Source organism: Anguilla anguilla, chromosome 17 (assembly GCF_013347855.1).
Source record: "Anguilla anguilla isolate fAngAng1 chromosome 17, fAngAng1.pri, whole genome shotgun sequence".
NCBI lineage: Eukaryota > Metazoa > Chordata > Actinopteri > Anguilliformes > Anguillidae > Anguilla > Anguilla anguilla.
The window spans coordinates 30,856,195-30,879,755 of NC_049217.1; the positions used below are offsets into that span (position 1 = coordinate 30,856,195).

At 45.8% G+C, this 23,561-nt stretch overlaps 1 protein-coding gene across 1 annotated transcript; it reads left to right on the top strand.

Annotated features, from left to right (window-relative positions):
• Positions 1-1,252: 1,252 nt before the first annotated feature.
• Positions 1,253-21,797, top strand: LOC118217181. Its single transcript, XM_035399004.1, has 5 exons — positions 1,253-1,336; positions 2,742-2,936; positions 11,774-12,143; positions 13,890-13,960; positions 21,701-21,797. The coding sequence occupies exons 1-5, from the start codon at positions 1,253-1,255 to the stop codon at positions 21,788-21,790; spliced, it is 810 nt and encodes a 269-aa protein (XP_035254895.1). The 3' UTR covers positions 21,791-21,797.
• Positions 21,798-23,561: the final 1,764 nt, after the last annotated feature.

Here is a 23,561-nt window from a genome sequence, read left to right on the forward strand (position 1 = left end):
GGCTGAGGACGTCTGCTGGATGTCAGTGGTGACGCAGTTCTGTGGCTGAATTCACAGGAACTGCGCCCCAGCCGAGTCTGGATCATGGTCTGGGTGCTTTTTGACTAGACTCCCTCCAGGCTCTTTGCATAAATTTAAAACTTGATAATTTAAACACGTCTAAAGTTCCGTTGAATCAGACTTTCAAAGTGAGCTCGTTGCCCACAAGAATTTCAAATGTGAATGTGAAGTGCATATGAAAGTACACACAACAGGAGTGGATTCCTTTGGTCTTGGATGCTACCAACGGTTTCCCTATCAGGTCAAAATGTCGCGCTCAAAATCTAGCTTAATAAATTATCTGAACCTATTTTTTTATTTAGCCTACCTGCCAAACTCACAAGCAAAGCTATACAGAGAATCTATAGGCAGGCTAACCCTCTAGTCTGGTACTCTCTACATTACTATGTAGAGCACACGGTCAAATAATTAGGCTACTCGTTTAAAAAAAACAAAGTCTAATGGTGTAAAAACCAAATGCGATCAGTTTGAAGTTGTTTAGAACGGCCACTAGATGGTGGTCATCGCCTGATCTTTTTTATGAGCAGCAGATCCCGAGGAAATGAGTCCTTAAAATATTTATTGGGGACTAGGTACTTTAGTGCTGTTAAAAGTATATATTTTTACTCGAATATGAAGCTGTACGCTCTGTGTTTAGTATCAGTGTCTCTGAACTGTTGCGCACAAAGAACCGTTAGATCTGAATCCTCAGGGTCATGACTGAATAGGCATTCGGGTTTTTTTTTTCTTTTTCTTTCTTTCCCTTTATTATCTGACATACAGCACTGTTATGACATGCCCGTTATGTAACCAGGAGATAATGTAAATAATTGTCCCAATTCCGCCGTTTGCAGTGCGGACGGCTGGTGGTAATTAAGCGGATAAAGCCTCGAGGTCAGGCAGCACAGCTTGCGGTCGAGCTGTCTGCTAAAACCTCGTCCTGGCCGGATTGTTCTGGAAGATTAGACCGTAACCAAACGGACTCGCTCGCTGAAACGGCTCCTGTGTGACCAGACTTTCTTTGTTAGCGATCGGTTTAAGAGCTGCAATTTGACCCAAACCTACAGCAGTAATCCCCCAGAAAGATAAGGATTTTTTAAATCAAGATAATTGGCGTCTGCGCAGAGCCAGCATTTATTTATTTATTTTTTGACAGATCAATTAGTCAAAAGTGGGCAGGGGTGTTTGTGTGTGGCGAGTATGAAAGACCGTCATGGCAACTGACAGGCACGAGGGGCCCTTAACGGATATGATTGTCTCGGCGTGGGAGGCGTCGCCATGGAAACCGGGCGCCTCTGTGAAATGTTGCTGTAACGAACGAGTTGCTCTAAATCAATTGAATTGGCGCTGAATGGTCCTTCAGGCGACCGGAGCCTGAAATATGCCGGCCCGGCTGACACACGGATTCGTGCCTTTCAGAAAAAGACCTTGCCGGAGCGGCATTGTCAGGGGCTGCCGAAGATCGACTCCCCCGCTGAAATGTTTAGCACAGCGTACGGGTGCAGTGTCTGCTCCTGCGAGCGTGCGTTGTGTCCGCGTTAGCCCTTGTGTCCGTGTTAGCGTTAGCGTGAAAGGCCCGGCACCATTCCGGAGACCTTAATCTCTCCCCCCCGTCCTGCAAAACCTGGCTCTGCTAATCCACTCCTCAGAAAAATGTCCCTGCGAATTAAAACCGCAGCGAGCAGCCTGGAATGCGGCCGGCTGTAGTCTAAAGAACAGATCCCCTCTGCGTTTGGGGAGCTATGTTCCTGTTATCATTCACCACTTGTTGGGTTTTTTGCTGCTCTGAAATTCTCCTATTTCCAAGGGGTCTCTCTCTCTCTCTCTCTCTCTCTCAGTCCTGTATTTTTGTATTGGAACAATGCCTCACTGTATGTACACTTATACACAGAGTAATATCTTGTCTTTACCACACACACTGTCCCACATACACTCACTGACACACACTCCCTCATATACATTCACTCAAAGACTCTCTGTCACATGCAGTAGCCTACATACATAAACTCACCCATGCACTAAGATTTGCGCACCCACAATTTATAATTTAGTCATTTGGCAGGCACTTACAAAAAGTGCTCATCGCATATTAAGTAAACACCACTAGAGTAGAGCTGCAGATTGGCAAAGTTACAGATAATTTCAACTGGCGAGATGCAAGCCTTGAGAATTCAGAGATGAAGGAAGAGGAGGGTTTTTTTAATAGAAGCATTTAGCTGCAGGCGCAGAATGTTTGCTGAAAACAGCCAGTAAATCTGGCATAATTTGCACTCAATTAAATACACCCCGTTAGCATAGCATGTGTACTAATGGACACTCTCGGTTTTACCCAGTTCAGTCCATTTGGCTTTATTGGCATAGCGAGCCACAAACGAGCAGCGAAGGCTTGTGTGCGTGACTCTGGTGAGAGAACCTGCCAGATCCACAGAGACATGTAAATATGAGCCTACAATAAAAACACTTCACAGAGAAAGACAGTTCTACGCTTACAGGACCTCACATGTATAGCTCTCTCAAAACGCAAGCGCACACACGCACACACACACACACACCCACACACGCGTTTCAAGTGCTGGCCTCTTGCAGTCATCCGGAAAAAGGCAGCCGAGGGATTTATTTTTGTCTTTCGCTGTATTGTCTTTTCATTATTTATTTAATTTGTGCTCTTTCGTTTTCAGTGCTGTCTCTGTGCTCTGGGCTAGGGGTTCGAGCCTGAGCGCGAGAGGAGGGCGGAGCCTGAGCGTGAGAGGAGGGCGGAGCCTGAGCATGAGAGGAGGGCGGAGCCTGAGTGCGAGAGGAGGGCGGAGCCTGAGTGTGAGAGGAGGGCGGGGTCTGAGCGAGAGAGGAGGGTGGAGCCTGAGTGTGAGAGGAGGGTGGAGCCTTCCTATGCGTACATGGCAGGCTGGTGTGTCGTGACGGGGTGGTGTGTCGTGACGGGGTGGTGTGTCGTGACGGGGTGGTGTGTCATGGTGGGCAGGTGTATTACCAACTTGTGATTGATTATTACCTCATTAGCGATCCACTAGTGAAATGCAAAGTGATAGGTAGACTTTGGCATTGGCCACATGAATAATCTGTGGCATAGGGAGTGCCAAGAGCGCACTGAAAAATGTCAGGACTCTTCCACGCCACGTCAATACTCAGAATAAGCACCCTGAGAATCAGAACGGATCTTTGTGATGTCATTCCCAGCGGTGTCACTTCATCCCAAAGAGAAGACCTCGTCTCGAGCGATGCTGAGATGAGCCAGCTGACTTTCTCTTTCTTTCTCTCTCTCACCCACGTATTCTGTCTCTCCTTCTTCTTTCTCTATTCCATCACTCTCTCCCAAACGCTGCCTCTCCCTGTCCCCCGGTAGTCAATCAAAAAGGGAGGAGAAACGTAAAGTTTGCTAATAAGGTGTCGGGTCACCACACGTGGTCCGGAGTCTGTTCGTGTCTGGATTTCTGTGGGTGGAATATGACGCCGCTCGTCCGCGAGAAGCTCAGTTACCTGCCAGGTCGACGGACGTGGACAGTGCCCTCTCTCCCTGTCTGTTCCAGAGTACTCCATTAATGGGTGAAATAAGTCCACGCTGTGCTCATACATCAGTGGGCCGGGTGTTATTTAGACCTCGTTGATGTGCAGAATGGTTTTTGATGTCTGTTTTTAATTTATCCTTGTCCTCCATTTCATTTTCAGGGGCGACATGGCTCAGGAGGTAAGGGGGTTGTCTGGCAGTCGGAGGGTTGCCGGTTCGATCCCTGCCCTGGGCGTGTCGAAGTGTCCCTGAGCAAGACATCTAACCCCTAACTGCTCTGGTAAATGAAAGGCATCAATTGTAAAGCGCTTTGGATAAAAGCGCTATATAAATGCAGTCCATTTACCATTTACTGGTTTCATATTGTGTGCGAGATCGTGGATAAATACGCACGCACACACACACACACAGGAGCCCCCCCCCCCCCCGAAAAAAGGACCACAATGGAAATAAGCCTTTGGGCTTTATGGTGTTTTTATCACTTTGATGATTTCTGTATCTGGGGGCATCTCTGGCTAGAGGGGCCACTTGTATTTTAATGATCAATAAAGAATTTCAACAACTAATCAAGGGCTTGGTTCGTTTTATCAGGTGTACTTGAGATGAGCGCATCACTTTACCTGGGTCCGGCTGGGGTACCCTAGGAGAGGTTTGGGAACCACTGGCCCAGAGTACCGACATTTCCAGCTTTACTCTGCCTTTTTGGAGGGTTGTGCTGCTGAGATACTCGCAGCCATCGGTCTTTTCACTGTCCGTTCTAACCGAAACGTGAGTAGTCTCAGTACTTCCGGGCCACGACGAGATGGGTAATTCAAGTCAGAAAACGGATTATGACGGACAATGTGTTGTCAGTGGACGTGCACCTGTCGTAGCTTTCAGCGCAGCTGTCGGACATTTCAGACCGCTCCTCACGTGCCTCCGCCGCAGTCGCTGGCTTTCTCTCGTGCGTCTGATTCACGTTTTCCTTTTCTTTCTTACTTTTTTTTTGTAATCAACCTCCTTCTCCGATCGTATCTCGCCCGCAGCGGTCTGTTCTCCCCGTCTTTGTGTGCGGCTCAGTAACGGTAGAACACGATCGTATCACTGCTGCATTAATCAGCGCGTGCGCCGGCGTGTTGTCCTATTTCTCTTTTTCAGTCCAAAGCTGTCCTCGTGAATTTTGTTTTACCGGTTAACTCTGTGTAACCTACGTTTAATGGAGGTGGCGATGTCTTGCAGGGAGCCTTGATTTCCTGTAGCAGTACATTATTTTTGTACATTGGCCTAGCAACTACCCTAGCTATTCATAGGGTGACTTATATGCTAAAACAATCAGGGATTTGCCTCGTGAGTTACAAATTGTTAGCCGTGGCATGCTAGCTAGCATCTCCTAAAACTGTAGATCTGCCCATTCCAGGAATCTTTAATCTTATTTTCATACTTGTTCCGTGCCTGTCTCTTGCCCCTAACTGAGTGAGCCGCTGTTGCTTCGAGAAATTGCATGGTTCCCTCAGCCTCAGATTCTGCTCTTATTTTGCTCTTGATGTCCAGTGTTCACAGGAAGTGAAGTCATGATCGTGTTAACATGGGGCTTCATGTGTCTGTGAGGCTCGCGATGTGCGTTGTGGTCTACACAGAATGTACAGATTGTGTCATCCTCACACTTCCATTGGCTATTTTCCAGGTGAATAGATATGCAGCCTGTTTTAACATTCTTTAAATTCTCACGAGACAGCCCTCTGATTGATTTGATTGCTGGTTTTATTTTTTTTGGTAATTGATCATACCTAAGATTGGCCTACATATTTTCGCACATAGATTTCTAAACAGCGGGACTGCTGTCTTGATGGAGTGTTCAGTTGACCTCGCTTCAGTCTGGTCTCATGAAGACCAGTATCATCCATCGTGGTTTTCATGACATCAGCAAATGTCACACCAGTTATTTCACGGTATATCTCAGGAGCTGATTACAGCGTAAGTCAGGTGAGGACGCACCGTTTCCCCTCTGAAGTAGGCTATCGAAAGTACACAGTTTTTCACTTTCTTCGTCAAGCTTCATTTAGCAACTGGCTTGCTAAATCATTTAGCAGCAGCAGAATGGGACAGTACTTTAAAAAAAAAAAAAAAAACTATTTGGTTAGTCACCTTTTGTGTTGAAAATTCTCAGTTTTTGAAATTTACCAGCATCCGAACAGTTGTGCTATTTCCATGTGTTTCCCCCTGTTCTTCTGGGGAACTCACCGGGTCTGTTTCACCCATTGATCTTTCAGATCAGATCCATGGCCTCTGTGAGGTCGAACTCTTCTTTGCGCTTCTCTCTGAGTGTGACTGGTGCCTTCTTTAAGGACTATCCACCTGGGGTGGAGTATTCATCCATTTAAATTTTATGTTCACCAGGTCAGCATCCTATCTTTTTGGACTGTGCATTAGTACGTAGTGAACCATGAATCCTGCTATGTTTCTCACATGCACTCAGGCCTACAATCTATTGGAGATCTTTTTTTGACCATCAACTTGAAAGTCCTGATTAGTTTCCCCAAATTGTCACCTGGCAATTTAACTCTGAGTTAGAATTGCTTTTCAAAATCAGCTTCTCATCAACTTTCAATGATAGGCATATTATATGAACTAATGTACAGTATATTAAAGTTATGTTATGCGCTGGCGTCAATTTTCATTGGCATGATTTTCACTCCAAACCTAATTTCGCACACCTGATTCCACTAATTAGCAGCTCGAGAAGATCTCTAGCTGTTGAATGTGGTGTGCTTTGTCAGAAATTGCGAAAACAGTTCTTTCTCTAGAGAACATTTGTTTCCTCAGTGTATTTGCTATTTCTGTCAGTTTCTGTATCACATATTCCTTGCATAAAACTTTACAAACATCAAAGCATGCTAGGTAGCTGGCAAACCTGTAGAACTGTAAATATCATTAACAAATATAGTTGGTTAACTAGCTGTCTGACAAAGGAAATCCACAGAGAATTATTGGCAGTATTTAGGTCTTTCCTTGAAGAACACTTGTGGTTGCAGCAGGGCCTACATAAGGTGTATTATTCGCCCATTCAAAGGACTGGACATGGGGACAAGGATACAGAATAAGTGAATTGGGGCAAAGCTGTAGATTTGGGGCTTGTTTTTACGTTCAGTGACGTACTTTCCCTGGGCCCTGGGTCTACATTTTCTTGTACTTGTAATTTTTTGTTGTTGTTTTGTTTTGTCAACAGTGGTATTGCAAAGGTTCCGTTAAATCAGCTGGCTCAGATAGAACGTTGTTTGCCCAGACCCGCTCTAGATGCCCATTCAGAGGGCGGAAATGGCTCCTTGGAGGATGTGTGGTGTTGTGGTTTGCTGTTCACAGGCACTCACCTGTATCGTGGCTAACTGATTTGAAAAGCTGCTTCCAATGTCTCTGACCCATTTTCGTCTTCCTCTCCCGGGGTGCAGAGTGACCTGCCATCCTGTTTCATCACCCGCGCCCCCCCCCCCCGGTGTTTTTCTCTGTCCCAGGGCATTTCTTACACAACCTCCATCCTAATTGTCCTTAAAGACCCACTCCAGTGAAAATGGTTTCTGACTGGAATGCTCTGTGGGCAGCTTGGAAACTGCAGGGCACAAACAATTATGGTTTGAAGAAGAAGAAAAAAAGGAATTTCCTCATGCTGCTTATGTTGACTGAACTGGCTGAAAGGTACCTGTCTTTGTGTGCGCAATACCTGCTCACTGCTCACCTGGGATATACATCCACCCAATGCAGTTCATCAGTATTTGGACATCAACACAATTTTAGTTTCTTTGGCTCTGGATTTGAAATGATATGCTGAATCCAGAGGTTAATGCGCATACTTTCATTTTAGGGCCTTTACGTCCACGTTGGGTGATCCAAGTAGGAATTACAGCCCTTTTTATACATAGTTCACACATTTTAGAGGGCCAACAATAATTGGAAAATTACCATAATGGTGTGTGTGCCCTGCGGTGGATTGGCTGTCCAGGGTGTATTACTGCCTCTCGCCCAATGCATGCTGGGATAGGCTCCAACACCCCAGAAACCCAGGATAAGCGGGTATAAATAATGGATGGATAGATGCTTAGTACTTGGTTCCAAATCCTTTACATTTGATGACTGACAGAAAGCTACGACCCATAGATATCTCCAGATGTCTTCCCTGGTCATGGTCTGTGCTTTATCTTCCTGTCTCCTTCAGAACTGAAGGTTCTTCGGTTCTCTGTTTATGCCTTTGTCAAAACGTCTTTGTTTGATTTTGTTGCCGTTGGCTACGAGGCTGGAGAGCGCTTACTCAGCGATCAGCAGTAAATATATAAAGATGTAACGATAGCTCATAATGATTCGCCAGCGCTCAGGAAAGTTATGCCTTAGCAACACAAGCGCTTTGCTTTATACCTCTGTATATGTCCTCACTAACCCCCCCACACACACACACTCACACACACACACACACACACACACACACACACACACACGCACGCACGCACACTCGCACATGCACACACACACACACACACCCCCCCCCCCCCCCACACACACACACACACACACTCTTACAGAGGGCTTATGGGTAATGGACTTGCTTTTTAAAATATTTCTTTCATCTGAACACTGTCTGGCACCTTGCCTTGACCCACTTAGAAGATATTTACTCAAAAGCTTGATGAGCTGGGCTGTTTGAGTGCAGTTTTCTCCGCTGAAACAGAATAAACATTCACATCAGAGTTTTTGGAAACAAAGATTAAGAAATAATAGAGTTATTAACTAGAGGATGATAGATTATGATTAGAAGAATATATTTTTTCTTCACACAACAAAGATCGAAAAAGATGAAAGTAAATTGGTAAAAATGATAAAAGGTAGTAACAGGGATTTGCCATGTTATATGATATCAAACGACGACTGAAGACTCACCTCTTCAGGCTTCACCTCTCCCCATCCCTCCCTACCCTCCTGTAAATGACTGTAAGCTTAGGGTTGTAACTAGGCAGCTGTTTCATAGGTGACTTAGGTGCATTAACTGTCTTAACTACTGCTTGTATTTTTTCCACTGCGTTGTTGCCGTTCTCGTTGTGTTAGTGTTAATCAGTTTAACCTTCAGGGTCCAAGTTGAACTATGCGGTTGTTCCCTGCACTTGGACCGGTACTTCTCTCTAGGGGTTTCGTCATACTTGTTCCTGGTTATGGTTATACACTTTGTTGTACGTCACTCTGGATAAGAGCGTCTGCCAAATGCCTGTAATGTAATGTAATGATGCTTGTTATTACACACAATACCTGTATCTGTGTGTTATTTTTCAGAGCATTTTTGCTCTTTTGTGTGATGTGCATCCCTAGCAGTATGACTGTGTGAGGAGGCCTTCACTGATTGGCTACTGGTGTCTGAGACAGACGTGGGACCCTGCCCTCTGTTGTTGGACTCCAGTCGTAGTGTCTCACTGCTCTGCTCCTGGCTGGGTTTGATTGCTGGTTCCCTTGGTAACCAGGTGGCAGGTGGAGCTTCTGTGTTACAGCAGGCTAGGGTGGTGAAGTGTGGTGGGTAGGGTGGCGGGCTTCCTTACACTGTTTTTGGTAGTATATGAGAGGACAACCCTGCAGCTCTGTACAGCTGTGGGCTCTATCGCAGCTGGACAAATTGTATGTAAACAAGGCCAAGAGCCTGTTCAAGCACTGATGGAAGGTTTGCTTTTGTCTGCTGACCTTACCATGGGAATGTGGAGAGAGGAAGAATGGATAGATACAAATTCATCAATTTATATTTTAAATGGAGGAAAGACAGGATTTTAAAAATTCACTGTGGGGGAAAAAGGGGGAGTATTACTGTTGGGGGCGTGATTCTAAATGAATCTGCCTTATTATTAGTGATGAGTAGTTGCGCGCCAGAATGAACACCAGGGGGCGCCTGAGCTGCTGCCTGACCTCACCAGCACCCTCTCATGCGAGGGGCTGCAGCGTGCAGCAACGTACCGTGTCATTAATTTAATTAGGCTAAGCGCATTAGGCCCAGATGAAAGGCTGTAATTTTGTGTCGGTCTGATTTTCACTCTTCAGCCTTGTGTAATCGAGTTCACCTGGAGGAACCTGAACTTCCCATGATGCATCACTCCTGTCATGATTAGCCTTTTGGGGGGGGGGGTAGTCGGGCCTCCGGCGAGAAGGTTTGTGTCAATTGGTGGCATCATCACTCAGAAAGTGAAATTTGCCCCCTCCAATAAACGTAATTTGTGCTCAAAATCGTTTGTTTGTTTTGCCTCTCTGCCTAAAAATGTCAGAAGCATCAGTGGAAAGGGTTCAGAATGTATGATTAACCAGTCATCTGAGAGCCCGTTGGCTCCTGTCCGGCACGGCGAGAACCTTCCAGCGTACGATCAGCAGGGGATCTGGTCGCGTGCGGAGACCTTGTGAGAACAGCTGGTCGTAGATGAGCAGAGTGTTTCATTTTCTGATTTATGAGCTCATGGCCGGATTACACAGTTTCTTCAGCAGCAAACTGAAGTAGCTCTGCAGTAGCTGTACTCTGCCTCTGCTTTTTCTTTCCTTTCAGGTACAGTTTCGGTTTCTAGGGGTGGTTTCCCTGGGGTGTGTTTCATGTTTTTCTTCTTGTCATAATTTCACATTGCAGCATTTCTCTGCAACTTTAACTGGCTTGTCAGGACTTGTCATGCAACACATAAAACATTAAGGGGGGGGGGGGGGTCACAAAGCTTCAGAGTAAACAAAATAAAGATTTGACAGAATAGCACGACCAACAGTGACAGCGCTCTTTATTATCTGAGCGAGTTCTGAGCCTGTTCTGTGTGGGTTCTGAGTGTGTTCTGAGTGTGTTCAGAGCCTGTTCTGAGTGTGTTCTGAGCCTGTTCTGAGCGTGTTCTGAGTGTGTTCTGAGCCTGTTCTGAGCGTGTTCTGAGTGTGTTCAGAGCCTATTCTGAGCCTGTTCTGAGTGTGTTCTGAGCCTGTTCTGAGCGTGTTCTGAGTGTTCTGAGCCTGTTCTGAGTGTTCTGAGCCTGTTCTGAGCCTGTTCTGAGTGTTCTGAGCCTGTTCTGAGTGTTCTGAGCCTGTTCTGAGTGTTCTGAGCCTGTTCTGAGCCTGTTCTGAGTGTTCTGAGCCTGTTCTGAGTGTTCTGAGCCTGTTCTGAGTGTTCTGAGCCTGTTCTGAGCCTGTTCTGAGTGTTCTGAGCCTGTTCTGAGTGTTCTGAGCCTGTTCTGAGCCTGTTCTGAGTGTTCTGAGCCTGTTCTGAGTGTTCTGAGCCTGTTCTGAGCCTGTTCTGAGCCTGTTCTGAGCCTGTTCTGAGCCTGTTCTGAGCCTGTTCTGAGCCTGTTCTGAGTGTTCTGAGCCTGTTCTGAGCCTGTTCTGAGTGTGTTCTGAGTGTGTTCAGAGCCTGTTCTGAGCCTGTTCTGAGTGTGTTCTGAGCCTGTTCTGAGTGTTCTGAGCCTGTTCTGAGCCTGTTCTGAGCCTGTTCTGAGTGTGTTCTGAGTGTGTTCTGAGCCTGTTCTGAGCCTGTTCTGAGTGTTCTGAGCCTGTTCTGAGTGTTCTGAGCCTGTTCTGAGTGTTCTGAGCGTGTTCTGAGCCTGTTCTGAGCCTGTTCTGAGTGTGTTCTGAGCCTGTTCTGAGTGTGTTCTGAGTGTGTTCTGAGCCTGTTCTGAGTGTTCTGAGCCTGTTCTGAGCCTGTTCTGAGTGTTCTGAGCCTGTTCTGAGTGTTCAGAGCCTGTTCTGAATGTGTTCTGAGCCTGTTCTGAGCCTGTTCTGAGTGTGTTCTGAGTGTGTTCTGAGCGGGTTCTGAGCGGGTTCTGAGTGTGTTCTGAGCCTGTTCTGTGTGTTCAGAGCCTCTTCAGAGCCTGTTCTGTGTGGGTTCTGAGCCTGTTCTGAGTGTGTTCAGAGCCTGTTCTGAGTGTTTTCTGAGCGGGTTCTCAGCAGGTTCTGAGCCTGTTCTGAGCCTGTTCTGTGTGGGTTCTGAGTGTGTTCAGAGCCTGTTCTGAGCGGGTTCTGAGTGTGTTCTGAGCCTGTTCTGAGCCTGTTCTGAGCGTGTTCTGAGCCTGTTCTGAGTGTTCAGAGCCTGTTCTGAGCGGGTTCTGAGTGTGTTCTGAGCCTGTTCTGAGCCTGTTCTGAGCGTGTTCTGAGCCTGTTCTGAGTGTGTTCTGAGCCTGTTCTGTGTGTTCAGAGCCTGTTCAGAGTGTGTTCTGAGTGTTTTCTGAGCGGGTTCTCAGCAGGTTCTGAGCCTGTTCTGAGCGGGTTCTGAGCGGGTTCTGCGCTTTGCCGCGGCGCTCTCCGGCCGTGGCTCACTGCGCCGGCGGGATCGGGGGCGCCGCTGCTCCGCCGCTGCTGTGGTTATTCGCTCCGCGGCGCTCGACGGAAAAGCCGGGCTGGACCGGCGGGAACAGCGGGGTCTCCTGGGCTGAGCCCGGCCAGAGGGGGGTCGGGGTAGAGGTCAGGCGCCAGGGCGAACGAGGACCGCTCCACCGCTCCCTGCTGGTCTCCAGACCCACGCACTACCAGTTGGAGCCGCTCCCATCTCTCCCTCCTCTCCCTCCACTCCGACTCCCGCTGCTCCCCAACGGAATCCAGGCCTGCTTTTCCTTCTCACTTGTTCCCAACAAAAGTAGGTCACTGTTTGCTTTGTATTATTCAGTTACAGGGATGTGTGAGTGAGTGTGTGTGTGTGTGTGTGCGCGCCGTGTGTGAGTGTGAGTAAGTGTGTGTGTGTGAGAGAGAGAGAGAGAGAGAGTGAGAGAGAGACATAGTGTGTGCATTATACGCTGTGCAGGGTTCTAATGCGATGTATATTTAGGCAGTTATTTTCAGATTTAAACAGAGTTGTGGACTGACCTTATGGGTTGGGAGCCCTTGTGTCATGTGTGTCAGTTAAGTTGTGTGTGAGGGTCTGTTGTCACCATTCACATATTCAATCTCTTCCAAGTTTGTTTCTCTTTCTTCCAACAATCTGAAATTCTGAAAAAGCAAAAGCAACAACAACAACAAAACGATCAGGTTACAATTATGATTGTTCTGATCTGTGTATAAAAGCACAGCGCTTCCTTTTCCCGTGAAGCAGAAAAATTGAATGAACAACAGAGAAGACATTGGGTAGATGGTTCGGTAGCTGAATGTCACTAACGGATAAATAATCTTTTTCATGCTGAAAAGATGGAGGAGAGTGGCTAGGCTAGGCTCGTTGTACCAGGGCTCAGTATGCGGACCAGGGAGGTCTATTCAATCCTGCTACAGTCGCCTTGACCCAGCACTAGCTGCTAACTGCAGCCGGCGAACACTAGGAATTTAATATGGTGTGCGTGTGCTCCAGGCTAGAGGGACGTACTCTCCCAACAGGGTTCAGAGACAGTCTGGTGAAAACGGCAGAAGGTTTCCCAGCTAGGCCTGAGCAGGATGTTTTGCAGTACTTAGTGACGCTGGTAAAAGATTTTTTTTTTTTTTTTAAATAAAAAAAGTAGCCAGTGTGTGCTCTGCTGCCTCAAAGGCACGCAGGTGAGGAACAGGACTTTCCAAAAATGCAAAGTTATGCGTCTCTTGAGCATATTGTTAGTGTTCCCACAGCTAGCCCCTCATCTCAGGTTTTTGTTGAGATAAAAAAAACTCTCACTGCAGCCCAAGACGATTAGATCTACCCTCCATGAGAAAGTGCCTGTTTCCCCCTTTCCCACTGTAGAGCTGGAACCAGGCTGGCTCATTATAGCCCTTTCCCACTGTAGAGCTGGAACCAGGCTGGCTCATTATAGCCCTTTCCCACTGTAGAGCTGGAACCAGGCTGGCTCATTATAGCCCTTTCCCACTGTAGAGCTGGAACCAGGCTGACTCATTATAGCCCTTTCCCACTGTAGAGCAGGAACCAGGCTGGCTCATTATAGCCCTTTCCCACTGTAGAGCTGGAACCAGGCTGGCTCATTATAGCCCTTTCCCACTGTAGAGCTGGAACCAGGCTGGCTCATTATAGCCCTTTCCCACTGTAGAGCAGGAACCAGGCTGGCTCATTATAGCCCTTTCCCACTGTAGAGCTGGAACCAGGCTGGCTCATTATAGCCCTTTCCCAATGTAGAGCTGGAACCAGGCTGGCTCATATTATATATTCATATTGGGATCATGTGGCTCTCTGAACACAAATAGCGGTCCACTTCATAAATATTGACACAATATGTCCTCCCTTAAATATGTTGCCGTACTGACACTAACTTCTATAGAAGGGAATGGTACTGATTTCATACACCAGTGTCACCCAATGGACTTGATGGAGAATGTAACTGTGTATGTATGTTATATACATCTGTGTAGCTTTTACAAAAAAAGGAATGCGTATGACCTGTCAATATCTGCTTTTACATTTTATTTTCAGAAAAGGTAGACCTCTTCACTTCAGAAAAGGAGGAAAACTCTTTGGTAAGATGGTCCTCTCAAGATTCGCAGGTGAGCGCATTTAGGTCAGGTCGTCCCACCATGACCTCACAGCCTAGTCACCAAAAATGAGGTCTATTCTTAGGAGCACTAACACATTCAGGGGAAAATTTCAGTTCAGTGGAAAGCTACTGGCAAAATTATACACTTACAATGTAATTTTATTGATCAAAATTAACAAGGTATTAATTTATTTCTGAGCTGTACTGCTAAAGGGCCCGTGGTTTATTATAGCATGAAGCCTTCAGCTTCAGGCGGTGTGATTTATGCAGACTGAAAAGCTCGCGCAGAGAGTTGTTGCTAGTGGCAACACATTATTTCAACCTTTTGACAGCCAAGAGCTCTCATGTGGTCCTGCTGCTTTGGTTGTGTGGATACACACCTCTCCATCACTGTATCCTTCTGCTGGTATACCGCACAGCCCAGGAAACACGTTTTACCTCTTATGCATACAACACGCAACAATAATCATTCGCCTTAGTTACATTACATTTAATTGGCAGACGCTTTTATCCAAGCGACGTACAATAAGTGCATACCGAATTTCATTGGAACAACTACAAAACACAGGTACGATAAGGTACAATACTCATTTTGTAACAGTTATTCATAGCCACAAACACATTAAGTCCAATTTACAAAGTAAACATTACTCTCTGATCTAACCTATCAAACTAGGAGGTATGACAAGCTACAACATCAAGATAATGATACGAAGTACAATAAGTGCTGGATGGAGGTACACGTGACATGAAAGTGGCACAGGTCCTGTCCTGTTGGCAGCAGTGTAGGCGAGGGTCAGGACTTTGAACGTGATCCTGGCAGCGACCGGTAGCCAGTGGAGTGACCTCAGCAGAGGAGTGACATGAGAGAACTTGGAAAGTGCATTAGCATTCTGAATCATCTGTAGTGGCTGTATGGGACAGGCTGGCAGGCTTGCAAGGAGGGAGTTGCAGTAATCAAGGCGGGAGGTCACCATAGCCTGGACAAGTAGCTGGGTGGAGAGCGTGGCCAGGTATGGTTGAGTCATCCTGATGTTATACAGGAGGAATCTGCAGGACCGTGATGTTGCCTTGATGTGCTCACTGAGGTCCAGCTACTCATGCAGGACTACCCCCAGGCTCTTTGCAGAGTCAGAGGCAGTCACTGTGGTGCCATCAACCGTGATTGAGAGCTTGCATAGTAGGGAGGTCTTGTAGGGGATGAACAGTGGTTCAGTCTTGTTGAGATTGAGCTTCAGGTGATGGCTAGATATTCTCTTGTTAACCTGCAAGGCAGAAGGAGAGAAAGAGAAGAAGAGTTGTGTGTCATCTGCATAACAGTGATAGGAGAAGCCGTGTGAATTAATGACTGAACCAAAAGATTTAGTGTATATGGAGAACAGCAGAGGCCCCAGTACAGATCCCTGTGGGACTCCTGTAACAAGGGGATGCTGATCCAGGTGACCTGGTAGGATCTATCTGCAAGATAGGAAGCAAACCAAGAGTGGGCAGTCCCAGAAATGCCCATCTCAGCTAAAGTGTAGCTTGTGATTGACCATTTTGAATGCTGCAGACAGGTCTCGCAGGGTCAGGACAGAGGAGAGGCGTGAGGCTCTTGCAGTGGCAAGTGCCTCCGTCACAGCCAGGAGCGCAGTCTCTGCTGAGTGCCCAGATCAAAAGCCAGACTGGTGAGGGTCAAGCAGGTTGTTCTGATGGAGAACAGAAGAGAACAGTTGTTCAAGCACTGCTCGCTCAAGGGTTTTGAACAAAAAAGGCAGAAGTGATGCAGGTTGATAGTTCATAACATCAAAGGAGTCTAAGGTACGGTTTTTTAAGGAGTGGGGTAAGGCGAGCCATCTTAAAGTCAGTGGGAACATGGCCAGAGGCAAGGGAGACATTAATGACCTTGCCAGGTATGGACCGGAGGTCTGGAGATGGGTTGGGGACTAGCGGACAGGCGGTTACACAATGAGTGGTCATGAGCTGGAGCACGTCACAGTCCTCCAGGTGTTTCACTTCCATCTAAACAGACTCAGGAACATTAAGTCACCTGCACTGTAGATGTGCAGTACTGCATTTGCAGACTGATGCAGCATTTTTCCCCCCTTAAAAAGCATATCTGTTTATTTTTTGGCAAAATTGTGGGTGGTTATACCCAAGAAAACAATACATATGTACATATTTATATTATTATTACGTTTTATATTTTATTTTATTTTTTTTAACCGTTGCCGTTAGTCTCCTTCCCCTCTCTGCTCCGTTCTGGGAACCTGAGGAGACGATGTTCACTTGACCAGAAGGTGTCACATCCCTGTCTCCGGCTGTCAGGGGCATTAATGAGGCCCCTGTCAGTCCCCGGCTCTAATGAGCCCCAATTAGGGGGCAGCCGCGCGGTCTGCCGTCACTCTGCGCGCTCTAATGATCCGGCCGCCTCCGCTGCTAGCACCGCACGGCTCTCCTAATGGGGTCTCCAGCAGACCACGGCCACCCTTTAACTCTTTAAAGGGAATACGGAGAGGTTCTGCACCCCTACAACTCCCCCGAGAGCCGTTTTCACTTTATACACATTTGTGTTAAAGAGTCACTCTGATACTTTGGGTCTTTTTATATTTTCTTAAAACGTCATGTCTCTAATGTGTGAAGTTAATCTATTTACAGTATTAACGCGGATCACTGTTTTTATATTGAGTTATGAGAAGCAAGTCAAACCTAACATACATAACGGAACAAATATTTACTGAAATAAAAATAATCTTCTTTGTATTTATCTTCTATATATTTCTCATGCGGCAGAAAGAATCGTACAAAGTATTAAACGTGCCGTTGGCGTAACTCTCGTACTGTACTCCTCGCAAATGAGAATGAGAGGCTAGTACGAATAATTTCAATCAGTTCCCGAGAGGCACAAAAATGTAATTATGTCTCTACAAAAGTGTCTGCACAAAAATAAAGAGATGTCAAGTTTGTTGCCCTGAAGCATTTTGACAGGAAGTTTTCATATTGGCAGAATGTTTTAGTTTTTAAAAAAAAAAGCAGTTTTGTCGTTTTGGCAGTGATGATTAACCAGTAGGATTCAGAAATGTGGGATGCAGCTCTTGCTTTGTTCTGGCCGTTCGTGGTCCGGCGGGCGACGGCAGGTTTATATCCAGAAACGGCCTCTCCCGGCGGAGGCCGCGGAGAGACATCCTGTCGAGTGGGCGAGCGTGGGCACAGTGTTTAACACAAACAGAACGAGCGTTTTTCTCTCAATGAAAAAACGCGTTTATACGGTTTTTTTTTAAGGAATTTGGTTAGGTGATCGTTAATTTCAAAGATGCTTCACAGTTCACAGACAAAGTGTTTCCTGGTAATTATATGACTGTAAACAGGCTTAACATTTTGGGAAAATCAGAACTGTGTGCCGCTTCTGTTTTTTAAATGTCACATCATGTATTTTTGTTCATTCGTGACTGGCCTTTGAGGCCAAAAAGAAAGCATAATGTATCAATGCGATGTAGGATCTGATATGAGGCTGACACCATATAAGAACTGGTTAATACGAACCATAAGTACCATCATAATCCTAGCCATAACAGTGATAACCATATGTAATAGATAATAAGCAATTTATGAGACAGTGAAATACAAGGTAAAAGATGATGTCAAAAGTATAAGGACTGAACAGCTAGTAAAAAAGCTTAGGAAGAAAGTGTGTATATAAAGAAACGATTGCTTCAGTATACATACTGTACTTCATAATTATCCTGAGAAGCTATCCGTATCACTCTATTGAACACATTGTGTTTGCAAGTTATGGACATATTGTGCACATAGTGTCCAGTAACTATCAATATGAGTAAGCAAATACATATTCCTTATGGCTTATGTCATATTGTTACCATGGTGCTGAACAGCAGTGCATTTCCCTGTATCATTCTGAGGCAGTCATGGCTTTTCTCCCAATGCAGGTCAGAACCCCCACGGTTCAGATTCTGCTTATGAAACATGTGGGTCAGGCAATTATCCTTGAAAATGTTATGTTCAAAAAAAAAATCATATTCAACTACAATGCACCTTTCGTCTGTTTAGACGTGTCATAAACCCACCAGGCAGTTACACAGCAGGGAAAAAAAAGAAAAACAGCTGTTGCCATGACGCATAATTGACTTGAAATGAAATGGCCAACAATTTCCTCCTTACGTGGAAGGTAAACATCACCGTCCTGAGAAGAAGCTGTCCGGTGTGTGTGCGTGTGTGCATGTGCGTGTGCGCGTGCGTGCGCGCGTGTGTGTGCGTGCGCGTGTGTGTGCGTGTGTGTGTGTGTGCGTGTGTGTGTGTGTGTGTGTGTGGAAGTAGGTCACTTTAATGGCAAAGTACAATTGAATGTACTTTTGACGGCGCTGGGCTTAGCTCCTCCAGATGTAAATCACGTCCTCGTCTGTGTTGCCTGGAAACTGTCGGATGAAAAGACTGATCTCGTCTCTCAAGTTTCTGCAACTCTGCCGTTTGCAGTCAGAGGCCCCCGGTGCTGCGGCAAACAGCCTGAGTCTACAGTCCCTCCGTTTTAGTTTTTATTAAAAAAAATTTTTTTTTTTTTTGAATACATTATCCAATACACCATTAAGCTTGAGTTATCTATTGTTCAGGGTGTTCTGTTCATGTTAAGATATGTCTGAATTCGGCACTTCACATTTATTTAACCGTCTCACTGCAGATGGTGGCGTTAGAGGAGTCTTGCGTTGGGCCTGTGACTGTGTGACTGACAGCAGCTTGGTGAGGATTTTGGGGCTCCGTACCCCGATGGAGGGACCCTGCTCTTGCGCTCTTGAGCAAGATACTCGTTTCTCTGAGAATTTCTTCAGCAAATCTCCAGCTACAAATCGCCCTGGATACATTCGTCTTCCTAGAAAATAATATTAATCAAGCAGAGGTATGACAGTGGGAGCCATCCCTTCACAGAGCACGCTTGCTGTGTGATGTCACTGTGGCTGGAGATCAAGATCAAGTCCAAAATCTTAGTCATTTATTTTCAGTAAGTGACTTGGGCCTTTCGTTCATTCGGTTAAGATGCAGTCCAGTGAGTGGGCACGCCCATATGGCCTGGTGCTGAATCGCTTACTGGGGCCAGCAGAGCCAGGTCAGGGTTAGGTCAGGCCCAGGTCAGGCCCAGGTCAGGTCCAGGTCAAGCTCAGGTCAGGCTCAGGTCAGGCCCAGGTCAGGCTCAGGTCAGGCCCAATGCAGCAGGGTCTGGTGCTCTTCATCGACTGGACTGTCTGCATCTCATCACACACCAGTGGTTTCATTTTATTTACCAGCGTCTCCAGAACACACAGAACACACAGAACACGCAGAACTGAGCACACAGAACGGAGCACACAGAACAGAACACACAGAACACACAGAACTGAGCACACAGAACTGAGCACACAGAACTGAGCACACAGAACAGAACGCACAGAACGCACAGAACAGCACACAGAACAGAACACACAGAACAGAACGCACAGAACACACAGAACAGAACACACAGAACACGCAGAACTGAGCACTCTCTGCCCTGTTTGACGCGTTCCCTGCTGTGTCTGTGAGATTCAGATCCTTCCACCTCAGAGATCTGCACAGAGAGCGGAACGCCCAGGATCAGCCGTGTTTGAGTGCAGAGCACTTCCATCTCTCCAGCTACTGCAGCACTCAGTACCAGTCTGCACTGAGGCCAGATTTACCCAGCATCCTCCTGTACAGCTCTTTATTTGTTTATTCTTATTTTTCATGGTGTCTTGATGTTTATTTACATTTTAAGAACCGTGCAGCATTTCATCTGTATTTTATTATATGTTTTTGTTCTTTTCCACTGTGGGGCTGCAGAGTGACTGCGCAGCTCGGCTGGGGGACTGCAGAGTGACTGCGCAGCTCGGCTGGGGGACTGCAGAGCGACTGCGCAGCTCGGCTGGGGGACTGCAGAGCGACTGCGCAGCTCGGCTGGGGGACTGCAGAGTGACTGCGCAGCTCGGCTGGGGGACTGCAGAGTGACTGCGCAGCTCGGCTGGGGGACTGCAGAGTGACTGCGCAGCTCGGCTGGGGGACTGCAGAGTGACTGCGCAGCTCAGCTGGGGGACTGCAGGGCAGATTATCAAGCTGTTATATTTATTGGGTTAAATTAATTAGTTTAAAAGAAAATCAAGCAGTTAAGAACTGAATCATGTCCCCTAAATCTATAGCATTTTAGATATTTCTACAATTAAATATGTGGAGGATTTTTATACAGCACTGGTTGAATAACAAAGTGACAGACATATATATACTCTATATAGAATGTATAAGTGAATAATATATGTGTTTGTGCATTACGTGAACGTAGTTGAACAGATATACAATGGATAGATATATATAGGTTATATTCTATATGTTAAATAGAACATATATATAGTTGGCTCATCACTTGATTAACTTATTGCGTCGACTTCTGTTTATGAAGTGGAGGGTGAAAGAGGCATTCCTGTTCTGCCGATTGTCCAAATGCCCCCCCCCCCACTCAGCACTGGGTAAAACGATCCTCTTTCAATAAACCAGGTCCGCTATGACAGCTGGGTGGGGGGGGGTGGGTGGGGGTGGGGGTGGGGGTCAAGCGCGCGGCTGAGAGCGCGGCTGTGCCTGAGGCTCCGCCCCCCCCCCCCCCCCACCCCCAAACGGTTGCTATTTGCCTCTGCTAGATCACATTTAACAATGAAAGCGTCATTTATTTGCGATAAAGATGTGATTTATTCATATCAGTGAGCTCCAGTAATGGTGATTCCCATAATAATTAAGCAATTATGGATAATTACACAGGGGCTTGATTAACATGCTCATTTGGATGTGACTGATGTGTAAGAAGATGTCTGACAGCAGGCCAGTTATTGAGCTGTAAATATTCTGGAGACATAGAGAAGGTTTGATGGCAGGTTGTGAAAAACGCTGTTATCTGTGTATACATACAGACACAAGGAGGATGGGGAGAATGAGTAGGGGAGGTGGTGGGAGAGAAGCTGAGAGAAGAAATGGAGGAAGGGAGTTTGGGTGGAGATGTAAATATGGAGAGATAAAAAGAGAGAGGATGTGGAATGGAGAGAAAGATGGCAAGGAAAAGGTGGAAAGGAGGAGATAAAGGATCTATCAGCAGGGCCATGAGTACATGTGCACTGAAACGTGCAGTCCGGTGTGTGTGTGGGTGTGTGTGTGTGCAGGTGCTCTCTGCTTGGATGCTGGGTATACTTAGCCGGAGTACGGTCAGCCAGACCTAGGAAAGAGGATCCCCACAGGAGCAGGGGGTGGGGGCTGGGGGGTGTTGTTGTTGGTGATGACGGGGGGGGGGGGGGTGGAGTGGGGGTGGGGGGGTCGCCGGATGTGGCACGTGTGAGCAGCCTGGCTGGCACGGTTGGGTTTCCCAGCTGGGGGAACACAGCCACTGGCGAGCGGCCTGAGGAGCTGACTCACCTCCCAGCCTCACACATTTGATTTTTTTAATCACAAAGTTCTTCCTTTTCTCTGGTGTTGTGCCAGTTCCGCTCACAATGTTTTTTTTTACACGGTACTGAGGCACCAAGAGGCTGCTGCTCCCAGTATCAAAGCAGATATGAAATATGAACATGCTGACATATGAACAAATGCAGCACTTCACTGATCTGCTACCTTAAATTTATTGAGAAATAAATGTACGTTATTGAGAAACTGCAATAGCACATTTTCATATCATTTTGTTGTTTAAACTGACTGTGGCGCAGACAAGTATACAATATTTTTTATTCACCTACAGAGGAAGATGGGTTTCCCCCTTGAGCCTGGTTCCTTCCGAGGTTCCTTCCCATCTGCTACAGGTAGATTATCCTTGCCACTGTTGCCTTAGTCTTGCTCCTGTGGGGGTTTAAGCCAGGGTTGTCTGTGAAGCATATTGTGAGGATTGTTTGTAAAAAGATCCATATAAATTAATTTTGATTTGATTTTGATTTTAAAAACTGTCTGAGGGTTTTCCACAATGCACAGGAAGTCCTCAAAAGCCTAAATTTCAGATCACTGATGATGAAGACGACCATATAAATCATCACAAATGTTTTTTTTTTTTTTTTAATGTGGCACAACACATTCTGTGTCCCTAACCAATCACAGGTGAGGCATTCCTCGAACTCCGTTTCCCTGTTATGCTAATGAATATGCTAATTAGTATTCAAACTGCTGCTGGCACCAGACGCTTCGCCAGTCAACAGTGCTGTTAGTCGTGGGCGAGGAATGAATGATGAAAATTGTAAATTAGGCCGAATTAGTCAGCCCCCAAAAAGAATTCTCTGTTAAAACGAGTCTGCCCACCGACCCCCCCCCCCCCCCCCCCCATCGGTGCCTGTCTGTCACCCACCGGACTGTTATCTGCCTACTTTTCTCACATACTCATAACTGATTTATTTAAATTTTATGATTCAGTCATAAGATGTATTTATTTTATTTTTTTTGGCACAAATTAATTTTAAATGTCGAGTGTATTTTCTGATACCTGATAATTGCACTCCCAGAATATGCCCATAACAATGGTGAATGCCCGCAGCTGAGAGGGCCTGGGTCTAGCTGTGCACTGTGTGACAAAATGGAGCATGAGGCCGTTAGTCAGCTGTAGGAAGTTGCTCCTTTATTCAGTACGGATCATTTGACATAAATTTGTTTTATATCTGAATCTTTATCTGCTGGTGTCTTGAAAGGTTGCCTGACCCATTTTATCAAAAAGAATTTTCCCCAATGTCTTGCATTAGGCTGAGCCTTTTTAAAATTTTTATGTGGAAACAGCAGGGATTCGTAAACAACGTTTGAGCGTGTTAATTATTTCCGCCTCCTGAAAGGTTCGTTATGATTCACAGCGAAAATAAAGCTGTTCACCTCCTTCCACTCTTAATCACAGATCTTCCACCTGACCCCATCTCCCAGGTTACTTGAAAGAATTTAGGAAACTTTGGGTAGCATTGCTTTGGAATACAGCTTATTAAATGTGTGTTTAACTTGTTTAAATTGTGAGCCAAGATAGCCAATATTGTTTTATGTAATTTGGCACAATTTTGATATCAATAATTTTAATGGATTTTAAGTAATCACTAATAGACAGTGCTTTGTATGTGTGAGTAACTTGGCATTTTTATATGTTGAAAATGAGTTTTTCATCAGATTTTCACATAAAGAGGCATATAGAAATGATATGCAAGTATTTTTTATGCAATTTTATAACTACCTATGATGACTGGAAACAAGACTGTATAATAAGACCACTATAAAAGAAAATTAACCACATTGACCCTGGCAACTATAGAGCTTTAACTTCCAATGTTAAAAATGGTATCATAAATATGGATTTCTCATTTTAAGATAAGGTTATAGGAAGAGGTCCAGATGTCCATTGGACGCATTTAAGAACAGCAGAATAGTCTTTCTAAAGTTTTAAGATCACGCTACCTTAATGAAGTTGGACTGATTCACCCTGGCTATCAGAACGTGGCCCTAATTCTGTTGCGTTGCAGTGATGAACGTGTGAGCTCCAGTTACACACACTAAACGTATTACTGTTTTTTTTTTTACGTTCTTTTTTAGATTAAAGCCAGGAGTGCAATATTCACGATTGATTAATCACTTTTGTACTTTCA